This window comes from Bufo bufo, chromosome 5 (assembly GCF_905171765.1).
Source record: "Bufo bufo chromosome 5, aBufBuf1.1, whole genome shotgun sequence".
NCBI classification, from domain to species: Eukaryota; Metazoa; Chordata; class Amphibia; order Anura; family Bufonidae; genus Bufo; species Bufo bufo.
Genome location: NC_053393.1, coordinates 258,437,917 through 258,454,215, shown reverse-complemented (window position 1 = coordinate 258,454,215; position 16,299 = coordinate 258,437,917). Strand labels below are relative to the sequence as shown.

General features: G+C 45.9%; 1 protein-coding gene across 1 annotated transcript in view; it reads right to left on the bottom strand.

The window, feature by feature from the left end:
- Window positions 1–11,665, bottom strand: part of SLC12A7 (solute carrier family 12 member 7) — a 408,366-nt gene extending 396,701 nt beyond the window's left edge. Inside the window, exons 1-2 of the mRNA XM_040432155.1 lie at window positions 11,562–11,665; window positions 11,390–11,504 (exon numbers count right to left, since the gene is read on the bottom strand). Of these exons, the coding sequence (XP_040288089.1) occupies window positions 11,390–11,504; window positions 11,562–11,588 (142 nt within the window). The 5' untranslated portion in view covers window positions 11,589–11,665. The remainder of the gene's footprint in view (window positions 1–11,389; window positions 11,505–11,561) is intronic.
- Between the last annotated feature and the right edge of the window lie 4,634 nt (window positions 11,666–16,299).

The following is a 16,299-nucleotide window of genomic DNA, read 5'->3' as shown; positions in this document are numbered from 1 at the left end:
GAAACTACACCCCTCAAGGTATTCAAAACTGATTTTACAAACTTTGTTAACCCTTTAGGTGTTGCACAAGATTTAATGGAAAATAGAGATACAATTTCAAAATTTCACTTTTTTGGTAGATTTTCCATTTTAATATTTTTTTTCCAGTTACAAAGCAAGGGTTAACAGCCAAACAAAACTCATTATTTATGGCCCTAATTCTGTAGTTTACAGAAACACCCCATATGTGGTCGTAAACAGCTGTACGGGCACACGGCAGGGCGCAGAAGGAAAGGAACACCATATGGTTTTTGGAAGGCAGATTTTGCTGGACTGGTTTTTTTGACACCATGTCCCATTTGAAGCCCCCCTGATGCACCCCTAGAGTAGAAACTCCAAAAAAGTGACCCCATTTTAGAAACTACGGGATAGGGTGGCAGTTTTGTTGGTACTAGTTTAGGGTACATATGATTTTTGGTTGCTCTATATTACACTTTTTGTGCGGCAAGGTAACAAGAAATAGCTTTTTTGGCACCGTTTTTTTTTTTGTTATTTACAACATTCATCTGACAGGTTAGATCATGTGGTAATTTTATAGAGCAGGTTGTCACGGATGCGGAGATACCTAATATGTATACAATTTTTTTTATTTATGTAAGTTTTACACAATGATTTCATTTTTAAAACCAAAAAAATGTTTTAGTGTCTCCATAGTCTAAGAGCCATAGTTTTTTCAGTTTTTGGGCGATTATCTTAAGTAGGGTCTCATTTTTTGCGGGATGAGATGACGGTTTGATTGGCATCTATTTTGGGGTGCATATGAATTTTTGATTGCTTGCTATTACACTTTTTGTGACGTAAGATGACAAAAAATGGCTTTTTTTACACCGTTTTTATTTTTATTTTTTTACGGTGGTCATCTGAGGGGTTAGATCATGTGATATTTTTATAGAGCCGGGCGATACGGACGCGGCGATACCTAATATGTATACTTTTTTTTTATTTATGTAAGTTTTACACAATGATTTCATTTTTGAAACAAAAAAAATCATGTTTTAGTGTTTCCATAGTCTAAGAGCCATAGTTTTTTCAGTTTTTGGGCGATTATCTTGGGTAGGGTATGATTTTTGCGGGATGAGATGACGGTTTGATTGTTACAATTTTGGCGTACATGCGACTTTTTTGATCACTTTTATTACCTTTTTTGGGAAGTAAGGTGGGCAAAATTTCAATTTCATCATAGTTTTTTATTTTTTATTTTTATGGTGTTCACCGTTCGGGTAAAGTAGCATGACCGTTTTATAGATCAGGTCGTTACGGACGCGGCGATACCAAACATGTGTAGGGAATTTTATTTTTTTCATTTTTTATCAGTGATAAATGTGTTTTTTGATTTTTACTTTTTTTTCACTTTTATTCACTTTTTTTTTGACCCAGACCCACTTGGTTCTTGAAGATCCAGTGGGTCTGATGTCTGTATAATACAGTACAGTACAATATATATTGTTCTGTACTGTATTTTACTTACACTGAACAGATCTATGCCTTTCAGCACAGATCTGTTCAGCACCATGGACAGCAGGACGCCTGAGAGGCGTCCTGTTGCCATGGGAACCTTCCCCGTCTGCTTAGTACTGCTCAGAACTTCGCAGACGGGGAAGGGTAAGGAGGGGATGTCTCGGGGGGCTGTCTGGGGGCTCTCTCCCTCTCCATCGGGGGGCTGCAAAGGCACAGCAGCCCCCCGATGGGAGAGGGAGGGAGCTCCCTGCGCTGTTAACCTTTTCCATACAGCGGTCCGTACGGACCGCTGTATGGAAAGGGTTAAACGGCTGACATCGCATCGCAGATGTCAGCCGTTTATACCAGGGTGCCAGCAATGTGCTGGCACCCTGGTATACCCACTAGACACCAACGATTATACAAGGGGAGGCGGGCGGGGGATCGCGATCCCGCCTGCCGCACCGCCCACCTCCCGCACCGCCCACACCGCCCGCAACCCTCCCCCTGCACCTCCCGCCACCATAAAAATCATTCGGGGGTGCAGGGGGGGGTGAATAAAACTTTTTTTAGGCATATAAAGTTTCTGATCCCCGCGGTCAGGGACCGCGGGGACCAGAAACTGCAGAAATCGCAGCAAACCGCAGGTCTGAATTGACCTGCGGTTTGCCGCGATCGCCGACATGGGGGGGTCACGGGACCCCCCCGCGCATTTAGCCTAGGTGCCTGCTCAATGATTTGAGCAGGCACCGGGTTCCGATCACTGCCAGCCGCACGGCAGTGATCGAAAATACACAGGGCGTACATGTACGCCCTGTGTCCTTAAGTACCAGGGCACAAGGGCGTACCTGTACGCCCTATGTCCTTAAGAGGTTAAGGACACAACATGGTTTACGGGTCCTGCATTCTTGTATCGTTCAATGTCTTGCAGTACCAGAGCCGACACGTTTGAATTGGTATACCCAGATGCAGATGAAGAAATCCGACCGGAAGGATCTGTTCTACTACGTACAGTGACTTTGGACCACCAGCTCAAGTCTCATTGTTTCAACAGATTCTCCACCTGGATGATACAGTCCTAACCTCAGTATCTGAGGAAAGGGATTTAGGGGTCATTATTTCATAAGACTTAAAAGGTAGGCAGACAATGTCATAGAGCAGGAGGAAATGCTAGCAGAATGCTAGGGTGTATAGGGAGAGGCATTAACAGTAGAAAGAGGGAGGTGCTCATGCCGTTCCACAGAGCACTAGTGAGACCTCATTTGGAGTAATGTGCGCAGTACTGGAGACCATATCTCCAGAAGGATATTGATACTTTGGAGAGAGTTCAGAGAAGAGCTACTAAACTAGTACATGGATTGCAGGATAAAACTTACCAGGAAAGATTAAAGGACCTTAACATGTATAGCTTGGAAGAAAGACGAGACAGAGGGGATATAATAGAAACTTTTAAATACATAAAAGGGAATCAACACGGTAAAAGAGAGAATATTTAAAAGAAGAAAAACTGCTACAAGAGGACATAGTTTTAAATTAGAAGGGCAAAGGTATAAAGGTAATATCAGGAAGTATTACTTTACTGAGAGAGTAGTGGATGCATGGAATAGCCTTCCTGCAGAAGTGGTAGCTGCAAATACAGTGAAGGAGTTTAAGCATGCATGGGATAGGCATAAGGCCATTCTTCATATAAGATAGGGTCAGGGGCTATCCATAGTATTCAGTATATTGGGCAGTCTAGATAGGCCAAATGGTTCTTATCTGCCGACACATTCTATGTTGCTCGATCTTACAAGTTGGCATTACCTGTGAACCAGAAGCCCTGTAAAAGTTGGCATCACTGCACGCCTTTAACACTCCGAATATGGAAAGGTCAAAGAACAAAAATTTGCATGATACAACGTGAATGTTATGCTAAAGAGGTAGACTACCTCAGCAAAGGCCTAACAGTGTTGCATTTATATTTTTGCTCAGTGTATATATTACGCTTTTTGTGAGGCAAGGTAACCAAAAAATGGCTGTTATGGCAGTTTTTAGTTTTTTTACAATGTTCACCTGACAGAGTAGATAATATGTAATTTTTATAGAGCAGGTCATAACAACACGCCGATACCTAATATGTCTATTTATTTTTTTTTTTTTTTGGATTTACACAAGAAAAAATGTTTTTAAAAAAACAAACATGTTTTTGTGTTTCCATTTTCTGGACCCCTATTTTTTTGGCGATTGTCTAAAGGTAGAGTCAAATTTTTTTGCTGGTCTGATTGGTACCATTTTGGGGCACATATGAATTTTTGATCGTTTCGTATTACACTTTTTGTGATGTAAGGTGATAAAAAAGATAAAAGGCTTTTTTGGCACTTTTTTTTTTTACGGCATTCACCAGACCAGTGTTGGATCACATGCTATTTTTATAGAGCAGGTTGTTACAGACACAGTGATGCCTAATATGTGCATTTTTTTAATTTTATTTTACACAATAAAAACATTTTTTAAACAAAAAAGAAATCATGTTTTAGTGTCTCCATTTTCTGAAAGCCATATTTTTTGTGCGATTGTGCTATGTAGGGGCTCATTTTTTGCAAGATGAGGTGACTGTTTGATTGGTACTATTTTGGGGTACATATGACTCTTTATACCAGTTTGTGGGAAGTACGGTTGGCAAAACTGCAATTCCATCATTTTTTTTTTTTTTTATGGCGTTCAGTATGTGATCTTTTTATAGATCAGGTTGTTATGGACGCGGCGATATCAAACATGTTTTTGTGTTTGTTACTTTTTTAACCAAATTATATGTGCGGCTATAGGAAGAAGTTAGATTTTTTTTTTTACTTTTATTCACATTTTTAGACTCAGACCCACTTGGTTCTTGAAGATCCAGTGGTTCTGATTCCTCTACAATACATTGCAGTACACTGTATAGTGTACTGCAGTGTATTGTCATTCACAGTAAGCCTGATCAGGCTCAGCTATACCATGGCAATCCGGATGCCTGTGAAGGCATCTGGTTGCCATGGTAACCTTAGGGACACTGCCACAGCAACGCGGTGGCCCGATGGGGGAGGGAGCTCCTTCCCTCAGTTTACCCGCGGCATGGAAGAGGTTAAACAGCCAACATCGGTGGCAGCACTGATGATGGCCGTTTCAAGCAGAGTGTGAGCTGTATGTTACAGCTAACACTCTGCCCTGCTGCCGTTCTGCAAACCTTGACTTGGGGAGGGTGAGGGGGGCTTGTTGCGTCGCCGGCCATCCTGAAGGGGGGGGGGGGGTAAAGTCTTGTATGGAGGTCAGGACAGCCATCCTACAAGGTGGGGGAAGGGGGGGGGGGGGGGGGGAGAAGGGGGGGCATCGGGCCCTTTCCATACAGCGGTCCGTAAGGACCATGGCATGGAAGGGATTATGTCAGCAATTTGAAGCAGACTGTCAGCTGTATGTTACAACTGACAGCAGAAGTCGCACTATATTTTTTACAGAAGAGTAAAAATACTCCTCTTAACAATTTTGAGGAGTATTTTAAGCCGAGGAGGAGTAAAAATTTGTGGTAATTCATATATATAATGCATAAGCCCACAATGTTATGAGGCTGATATTTCTGCAGGGAAACCATTGCTAGTCTCCCATGCAGAATTAAATGTAGACAATTTTACATTTATCCAACATCATACACTAAACATAAGACCACTGCTGCCATACACAGGGCCCACCTGATGACGCCATACACTGCGCGCACCTAATGCTGCCATACACTGCGCCCACCCGACACTACTATATACATATTACATGTCCATTACACAGATATAACTACTGTGCGCACATTACACACAGGAAACTGTACAATAGACTGGTTACACTGACTTAGCCCTGCTTTACACACACCTTCCATACATAAAGTACCTATGCAGTCTCCACCAGCACAGTCCTACACAGAGCCTATGTTCCCCTAACTCCTCCCACACACATGGCTGATCACTTGACTGACATCACCACAGGTCCTGTGACCACAATGTAGTGTTTAGTCCAGACTCTGGAGCTCCTCCTGGTGAGAGAGATGTCCGTGAGGGGCGGGGATTCTCGGGAGAGGGGCGGGGCTTCATGTGTGTCAGACCTGGCTGCCTCCGATACAGGATGGGGGGGTAGGAGGAAGAGGGAGACACACAGGAGTAGTTACAGAAAATCCGTCAGATGACAGATTCTCTGTAAACTCACCGAGAGCAGCCTGCTGTGCATAGGAAGCACAGCAGGCTGCAGAACAAACACGAAAAAAGAGAGATAAATATAACCAATTGGAGAAGTGATTTTTTCTTTTTTACAAAAGGTGTCCATAGCCTTTATCCTCTTAAGGACACTGATGTCTGAGTCCTTAAGGACACAGGGCGTACGCCCTGCACTCTGACAATGCTGAGGGGGGTCAATTCAGACCTGAGGTTTGCTGCGTTTCAAGGTCATTCGGGTCTCCGGTGACCCGATAACCCGGAATAGGATGGTTATCGGTGGTGTGATAATACACCACCAATCATCATCCTTAGATCCTAAGAGGTCACAGGAGGGGGATACGGAAGGACACCACCACTCAGTGTGACACGTGCCCTGATCAGCCGGCCCTCTGCATTGACAGTTGCTTGCACCACACTTCCATGGAGTACTAAATTTATAATCCCCTTCTACAATTTTAATACTATTTGGCCACAGACAATCGCCCAGAAAAAAATAAATAAAACTATGGCTCTCATGACCTAACAGTCAAAAAAAGTAAAATAAAAACGGTGTAAAAAATGGCTTTATCTGAGGGGTTAGGTCATGTGTTATTTTTATAGAGCAGATTCTTAAAAGGGACACTGACAGGCCGTTAGAGCATATAAAGTGACATATATTCTTCTATTGGTCTTAATATGCTTAATTAAACTATACCATTATCACCCCTCGTGTTTTTATCAATATGCAAATGAACTTACTTTGTGCCCAAGGGGCTGTCCCTCATTCAGTTGTGTGTCCAGCCGCGCCCCAACTGCTGTCTCCTAGTGCCGCCCAGCTCATTAGTATTCACTGCACTGGGCTTTTTTTTTCTCCCGACGCAGTGAAATCTTTTTTTTTCAAAAATGATATTTTGTAAAACTAAAATAAATAAACAAAGTATACATATTCGGTATCGCCGTGTCCGTAAGAACCTGAACTATAAAAATACCACATGACCTACCCCCTCAGATGAACACAGTCAAAAAATGATTTCTAGCAAAATCAGTCAACAGTAAGTTAGTTATACTCCCGCTGAACCTGCACCAACAAAGAGTGATGTTCATCCGTGGGTTGGGCCATAAGGATTCCGCAGCAGAGAGCCATCCCTCCACAGAGATCCTGGCCATCTGCAACCAGTTCTGATGTTCTAAGCCTTCTAACATCCTAAACAAGAAAATGACATTTACAAAATGATGCCAACATAAGGTAGACATATGGGGAATGTTAATGACTATTTTATTAGGTATCACTATCGGTCTTCAAAACAGAGAAATTCTAATTTAAAAACTTGTGAATTTTTTTATAAATAAAAGGTAAAACTTATGAATCCAAATTTACTGTTAAACATAAAGGTATCATTGTGTCATGAAAACTCTACAACTTTCATTTTCACTGCAACTGCAGACTATTACTTTCAGCTTCACAGTAAATCTGTCAGGCCCTGATGGCTCATTCTCGTATACCTTCCTGACAGACACTTTCACTTCTTTCACTATGGGAAAAGCGGAGATAAGGCTGTATTACACTGGCCGATGGTCGCCATTCATAGGGACGCTCGTTAGTGATGATCTGTAAATACTGCCGCCGTTTACCCGATGAACAAGCAAACATATAAAAAGAATCATCATTTGCCAGCGGCATATGGTGCTGTCTAATCATGCTCTGCTGCCGGCAAACAATGATTCAGTATAAAGAAGAGCAGTGGCATCAGCGATTGCTCCTCTCCATACTGTGGAGGAGATCGCTGCATGTAATAACCTGACAATCGCCTGCAAAATCTTTTAATGTAATACAGCCCTAAGGGTGCATGCTGGGAGCTGTAGTTTCACAGCAGCTGGAGTGCCGAAGGTTGCCAATGCCTCAGCCTCTCCCTTTCACCTGAGGTTACAGCCATCACCCCACTCCTGATAGCAGGGTCTGTGTTATCAGCACCAGGAGTATGCTTGATTATCATGATGTGGAAACTGCCTGCCGCGGTTGACGCAAATACTTTGTCAGCAACCAGTTAACCGCTCCTAATTTACGTCATCAGAAGTGGCATACAAAACATTCATTAATGTATCATCTATACATTTTCTCACATATGTTTGAAACAGACCTAACGGCAGCCTTTGCAGGCCTTCTGAAAGGGGGCAGCATTTCAGGCCAAGAGATCTCTCAGTCCAATCAGTAGTTCTCACAAGTGCTCTGCACCCTTCAGATGCCCTTATTCACACTGACATTGTCTCTTTAAATGTATTACCCAAGTTCTCACTGTTGAACAGATGTCCATAGTAAAAAGGTGATTTCCAATTTTAGAACATTAGCAGCCTGGAAATAACGTACTGGCAAACAATACAGCACAGCAGGTGCAGTACAGAAACAATAAAAACAGCATCAGATAAAACCTTATGTCTTCAAATTACCAAGTCATAGCAAGTTAATAGAAAAGAAAAAACCTTGCTAGGAAAGTTTCTGCAATTTGTACCTAATGTGCCTCAGTAGGCCGACTAATGGTTCTTATACATGGGCCTCAGGTAATGATTGGGAACTGCATGTATATGTAGCAACGAGTGATGGCTACTGTGGGTGCTGGTCCAAATATACGTTCACCCGATGAACAAGCGCTTGCTCATTAGTCAGGTGACTGGTAGCACATTAAGGCCTTGTTCCTCATTTTTCACTTGCCTCGGGTAGGACATGGTCTGGAAATTATTTTTTAGCTGAGCAGTGTCTGTGGAATACGGATGACACACAGAGGTAAAAAACGGACATACAGACCAAACACGGATCCTTTGCGGACATCTTCACGGATGAAAAATCCGGATATTTTCATGGGCGTTAAACAGACATGGAAATGTGAACAAGGCCTTACACAGAAAATTATCAGTAACAAGTGTTTCTGTAAATTCTCAAAACATGACAACTGTCCCAATGATCAGCCCATGTCTAAAGGTTCATACCTTGTGCTCTCCCCACACTGCAGGCACCATGACCGTCAACGAGACAAGAGACTACTGGCCCCAGTGATAACTCCTCCGGTAATAATCTTCCTCACGGCATTCACAAAAGTAGCATGCCACATTTTTACGCCATCCTCAACCCTGGCGAATGGCGGGGTAGGGGTGTAGCAGAAGAATGGCTCCAGCAAATTCCCATTTTGGAAACTACACCCCTCAAAGTATTTATTAAGGTGTGGAGTGAGCATTTTGATGCAGACATTAATGCATAGCAGACTGTGCAAATGAAAATTGCAACATTCTCTGCAACTGCCAGACCATCTACACTTTGATTGACAGGCTAGGTGTGATAACCTTTTCACTGCCAGACCATCTACACTTTGATTGACAGGCTCGGTGTGATAACATTTTCACTGCCAGACCCTCTCCACTTTGATTGACAGGCTCGGTGTGATAACATTTTCACTGCCAGACCCTCTCCACTTTGATTGACAGGCTCGGTGTGATAACATTTTCACTGCCAGACCCTCTCCACTTTGATTGACAGGCTCGGTGTGATAACATTTTCACTGCCAGACCCTCTCCACTTTGATTGACAGGCTCGGTGTGATAACATTTTCACTGCCAGACCCTCTCCACTTTGATTGACAGGCTCGGTGTGATAACATTTTCACTGCCAGACCCTCTCCACTTTGATTGACAGGCTCGGTGTGATAACATTTTCACTGCCAGACCATCTACACTTTGATTGACAGGCTCGGTGTGATAACATTTTCACTGCCAGACCATCTACACTTTGATTGACAGGCTCGGTGTGATAACATTTTTACTGCCAGACCATCTACACTTTGATTGACAGGCTAGGTGTGATAACATTTTCACTGCCAGACCCTCTCCACTTTGATTGATAGGCTAGGTGTGATAACATTTTCACTGCCAGACCCTCTCCACTTTGATTGATAGGCTAGGTGTGATTACATTTTCACTGCCAGACCCTCTCCACTTTGATTGATAGGCTAGGTGTGATAACATTTTCACTGCCAGACCCTCTCCACTTTGATTGACAGGCTAGGTGTGATAACATTTTCACTGCCAGACCCTCTCCACTTTGATTGATAGGCTAGGTGTGATAACATTTTCACTGCCAGACCCTCTCCACTTTGATTGATAGGCTAGGTGTGATAACATTTTCACTGCCAGACCCTCTCCACTTTGATTGATAGGCTAGGTGTGATAACATTTTCACTGCCAGACCCTCTCCACTTTGATTGACAGGCTAGGTGTGATAACATTTTTACTGCCAGACCCTCTCCACTTTGATTGACAGGCTAGGTGTGATAACATTTTCACTGCCAGACCCTCTCCACTTTGATTGACAGGCTAGGTGTGATAACCTTTTCACTGCCTGGCCAAGTACAGAGGGTGAAGCAGCTGCAGATAGAGCAGAGCCTTTAGGAGGAATGGTAAGGCCCCCGTTGCTCCTAGAGTCTCATTTGCATATATTAAAACATACTTTTTCTCAGTAATGCGGGCACATATGAACATGGGACCAACACAGATGCCTTCAGCTGCCAAGCGCACATATACATACCTCCCAACTTTTGAAAATCGCAAAGAGGGACAATATGTGCAGCGATCATCACGGCGCTTTTTTCTCCTACTAGGCCGCGCCTCTAACTCCGCCCAAAGCATAATTACTGACTCTGTCAGAACTGCAGCCACTCAGGATCGTTAGGTGACTGAAGGCCGATGCAGCTAAAGCTCAGAAAACTTTTATCCCCTGCCGGCGCGCTTCTCTAGTCATGCTTGAAGCAAGGGGGCAGCGGCCTCCTTGCTTCAAGTCAAAATAACCATGCCCCTTCGCTGTGACTGACAGCCGGCAGTTTGGCTGGCTTTGCCGAACTCTCTGCATAAGCGCGGTCAGTCACAGCGAAGGGGCATGGTTATTTTGACTTGATGCAAGGAGGCCGCTGCCCCCTTGCTTCAAGCATGACTAGAGAAGCGCGCCGGCGGGGGATAAAACGTTTTGAGCTTTAGCTGCATCGGCCTTCAGGAAGAACATTATCACTGGAAACACGCTGCTGGCTACTGTCAGGTACTGCTGGCGGCTTGGGACGGTTTTTGGAGGCGACAGGTTCCCTTTAAATTGGTGTTGGTCCTCCCACCCATTACCCCCTACCCCTCAGGGTCTCCTGAAATGAATGGAGGCACCTGTACTGTCACCACAGGAATACCTCTTTGTCAGTCAGACTTAACCAGGGCAGGTTTTCCTCATTTTGGAAGTAAAGATGAATACTCCACTTCATTGACAGCAAACGGAGATATAACACAAGGTATAGTAGAAGGTTGCACAGCTCTGGGACAACCATTTACATAACCCTCCCCTGGACTGGATTCTTTCCTCTTGTCTGGGGACCCATCAGCAGCAGTGTGCCCCTGGCACTTGTTTACTTGTCTGCCACCACGCTATCACCATGAAACTGTCAGGAGAGAATGACAGAAGTGCTGGAGAGATAACTGGTCGCACGCCCGGGCCAAGGACTTCTTATCCACTGCATGGACTCCATACAGTTAGATCGGGCACCAGCTGCTGGGCAAGGATTCGGAGCACTGATACCACTGACCATTCCAGATAACACTGAACTAGTCTCCACCTATACTACCTGTAGTCAACAGCAGGAAGCGCTGCCATGGACTCCAACCCCTCCTCTGCCGCCTGGTGCACATGGTGCCGCTGCACTCACCATACTTGTTAGGCTCCCTGGAATACTCCAGGATGGGGACGGAGGCACTGCTCTCCTCTTCAGCCTCACTCGGTGAGAGGTACGCCTGGCTCCGGGGCTCCTGCGCCTCTTCAGCCTCACTCGGTGAGAGGTACGCCCGGCTCTCAGCCACTTCCCCGGCGCCTGAGGAAGCCGGGGTCACTATAAAGCGGTTCGCCATTGAGCTCCGCTCCAGTGCACAGATGGAGATGCGCCGCCTCAGGGGAGAAGCCACTCACTCCCAGGGCGGGCACCTTCCAGGCTGACAATGGAAGTACAATCCCTGCCCAGCAGCCATGTGCAGTGGGAGGGGCCGGCCTCAGGCTCCTCCTATCACATGCCACTGGGAGCCCTTACATTTGGTGGACACCACAGGTCTCTGATGTCTAGTGTAGTTTTAGGGTACTTTCACACTTGCGGCAGAGGATCCGTACGCAAACGGATAGCATTTGTAGATGGATCCGTCTCTCCGGTGTCATCTGGAAAAACGGATCCGGTATAAATTTCTTTTGCATTTTTAAAGGTCTGCGCATGCGCAGACCGGAAAGCCGGATCCGTTTTGTCCGAACACTTAAAGGGGTTATCCCATCTTGGACAATGGGGGCATATCGCTAGGATATGCCCCCATTGGCTGAAAGGTGTGGGTCCTACCGCTGGGACCCTCACCGACAAGGAGAACGGAGCGGAGAAAGTGGAGGAGGGCGCACTGCGTATGCGCAGCCCCTCTCCATTAATTTCTATGGAGCTGCCAAAATTTCCGTCGGCCCCATAGAAATGAATGGGAGCGGTGGCCGCGCATGCGCGGTGCGCTCCCATTCACTTCAATGGGAGAGGCGGGGAGCTGCGCCTGGTGGTGGATGGACCCCAGGTTTCCCAGGGTTTTCCAGCCACAACTCTCCCCCGCTCCGTTCTCCTTGTAGGTGCGGGTCCCAGAGGTGGGACCCGCACCTATCAGACAATGGGGGCATAGCTGGATCCGGCACAAATACACTTCAATGTAAATTAATGCCGGATTCCGGCAAGTGTTCAGGATTTTTGGCCGGAGAGAAAACTGCAGCATGCTACAGTATTTTCTCTGTCCAAAAAACGTAAGAGGGACCGAACTGATGGATCCTGAACGAAATGCTCTCCATTCCGAATGCATTAGGATAAAGCTGAAGCTTTTTTTCCCATATTGAGCTCCTGTGACGGAACTCAGCACCGGAAAAGAAAAACACTAGTGTGAAAGTTTACGCCTTACTTAGTTACAGGGCCGTCTTTAATATTGATTGGACCCTGGGCAAGAATTTACTTTGGCCCCCTGGATCCCGCCTTCCCACACCCTAGCATGCAATCACGCCCTCCACCACAACACAAAAAAAATCCACACACCTGGTAGAGTACAGTAAATTACTGTCAATACTTCCAGTTCTGAAGACTTCAGCGGATCAGTGCTCAGGGCTGGAAGTGGGCACCGCTCTGCAGTTCAGGAAGGAGACCGGGGCTCGGCTCACCCTAGCGTTACAGTGCACCCCACAGTATGTAGTATAGCCCCCTATAGTATATAGTACCCTACAGTATGCAGTATAGCACCCTATAGTATATAGCATCCCACAGTATGCAGTATAGCACCCTATAGTATACAGCACCCCACAGTATGCAGTATAGCACCCTATAGTATACAGCACCTCACAATATGCAGTATAGCACCCTATAGTATACAGCACCCCACAGTATTCAGTATAGCACCCTATAGTATACAGCATCCCACAGTATAGCACCCTATAGTATATAGCACCCCACCGTATAGCACCCTATAGTATACAGTACCCCACAGAATGCGGTATAGCACCCTATAGTATACAGCATCCCACAGTATAGCACCCTATAGAATATAGCACCCCACAGTATAGCACCCTATAGTATACAGTACCCCACAGAATGCAGTATAGCACCCTATAGTATACAGCACCTCACAATATGCAGTATAGCACTCTATAGTATACAGTACCCCACAGAATGTAGTATAGCACCCTATAGTATACAATACCCCACATAATGCAGTATAGCACCCTATAGTATATAGCATCCCACAGTATGCAGTATAGCACCTTATAGTATACAGCATCTCACAGTATGCACTATAGCACCCTATAGTATACAGCACCTCACAGTATGCTGTATAGCACCCTATAGTATAGAGCATCCCACATTATAGCACCCTATAGTATACAGCATCCTACAGTATAGCACCCTATAGTATATAGCACCCCACAGTATAGCACCCTATAGTTTACAGTACCTCACAGTATGCAGTATACAACCCTATAGTATACAGTACCCCACAGTATGCAATATAGCACCCTATAGTATACAGCATCTCACAGTATGCAGTATAGCACCCTGTAGTATATAGCATTCCACAGTATGCAGTATAGCACCCTATAGTATACAGCATCCCACAGTATGCAGTATAGCACCCTATAGTATACAGCACCCCACAGTATGCAGTATAGCACCCTATAGTATACAGTACCCCCACAGTATACAGTATAGCACCATATAGTATACAGCACCCCCCAGTATGCAGTAAAGCACCCTATAGTATACAGCACCCCACAGTATGCAGTATAGCACCCTATAGTATACAGTACCCCACAGTATATAGTACCCCACAGTATGCAGTATAGCATCCTATAATATACAGTATAGCACCTCACAGTAAAGCAGTATAGCACCCCACAGTAAAGCAGTATAGCACCCTATAGTATACAGCACCCCACAGTATGCAGTAAAGCACCCTATAGTATACAGTACCCCACAGTATATAGTACCCCACAGTATGCAGTAAAGCATTCTATAGCATACAGTATAGCACCTCAAAGTAAAGCAGTATAGCACCCTACAGTATACAGCGCCCCAAGCAATACAGTATACAGCACCCCACACTATACAGTAGAGCAGTATAGCACTCCACAATATACAGCACCCCACAGTATACAGCACCACACAGTATGCAGTATAGCACCCTATAGTATACAGCACCCCACAGTATGCAGTATAGCATCCTATAGCATACAGTATAGTACCTCAAAGTAGAGCAGTATAGCACCCTACGGTATACAGCACCCCAAACAATACAGTATACAGCACCCCACACTATACAGCACCCCACACGATACAGTAGAGCAGTATAGCACTCCACAATATACAGCACCACACAGTATGCAGTACCCCACAGTATACAGCACCCCACACTATACAGTCAGGGGCGTAACTATAGGGGAAGCAGGGGAGGCGGCTGCTTTGGGGCCCTTACCCAGAAGAGGCCATCCAGGAGGAGGAGGACTAAAAGATTTTGTCAGGCCCCTCTTAACAGTATTACACAATGAAATTATATACAGTGGCAGTATAGACAATGTATAAAACGGATGTTACAGCTGTCGGCCCTGGTCTGAGAGAGAGATCTTTACTAGCCAGAGGAATGGAGCCGGCATGAAAGGAAGGGGTTGCGAAAAAATTACTGGGGGAGGGGGGCCCCATTCAAAAATTTTCTGTGGGGCTCAGTCATTTCTAGCTACGCCACTGTATACAGTATACAGCACCCCACAGTATACAGCACCCCACAGTATGCAGTATAGCACTCCACAATATACAGCACACCACAGTATACATTAGAGCAGTATAGCACCCCACTATACAGTAGCTTGCTTACAGTATATTAGCATAGCAGCCCCTGTCACCTTTTCCTGATGTAATAAAAAAAAAACTCCACAATTAGGCCTCATGCACACGACCGTTGTTTTGGTCCGCATCCGAGGCCCCAGTTTTTGTGGCTCGGATGCGGACCCATTCACTTCAATGGGGCCGCAAAAGATGCGGACAGCACACAGAGTGCTGTCTGTCCGCATCCGTTGCTCCGTTCGGTGGCCCCGCAAAAAAAATATAGCATGTCCTATTCTTGTCCATTTTGCAGACAAGAATAGGCATTTCTACAATGGGCCGCCCATTCCGTTCCTCAAATTGCGGAAGACACATGGGCGGCTTCCGTTTTTTGCGGATCCGCGGTTTGCGGACCGCAAAAAACGGAACGGTTGTGTGCATGAGGCTTTATGGCAAACTTCTCCTGCAGGCTGCAGCAACACTCCTGGTAGAAAGAAAGGACCTTTAATTACAGTAGGTGTTTGTGAGATTGTGTTTTCAGCACGACAGCGTCGCGCTGATACTCGGCGATGTGGTGCCGAGATCTCGCACTCACTGGGATAGCGACAGCACATCCCAGCAAGCGCGTCATAGAAGAGACGGGAGATCCGACTTGGATTCCCGCCAATTCTACACGTGTGCGGCGTTTGTTATGAATCCTGAGGGGGAAGTCCCCGCCGGATTTTAAATAAAAATCCGGCCTGGGTCCCGCCCTCAGGAGCATACCGGGCCCTTAGGTCTGTTATGGGTTGTAAGGAGAGCCCCCCCTACGCCGAAAAAAACGGCGTAGGGGGTCCCCCTACAATCCATACCAGACCCGTATCCAAAGCACGCTACCCGGCCAGCCAGGAAGGGAGTGGGGACGAGGGAGGGCCCCCCCCCCCCCCCCTCCTGAGCCGTACCAGGCTGCATGCCCTCAACATGGGGGGTTGGGTGCTCTGGGGCAGGGGGCGCACTGCGGCCCCCCCACCTCAGAGCACCCTGTCCCCATGTTGATGAGGACAGGGCCCCTTCCCGACAACCCTGGCCGTTGGTTGTCGGGGTATGCGGGCGGGAGGCTTAACGGAATCTGGGAGCCCCCTTTAATAAGGGGGCCCCCAGATACCGGCCCCCCACCCTAAGTGAATGAGTATGGGGTACATCGTACCCCTACCCATTCACCTGCAAGAAAAGTGGTAAAAACACAAATAAACCACACAGTGTATTAAAAT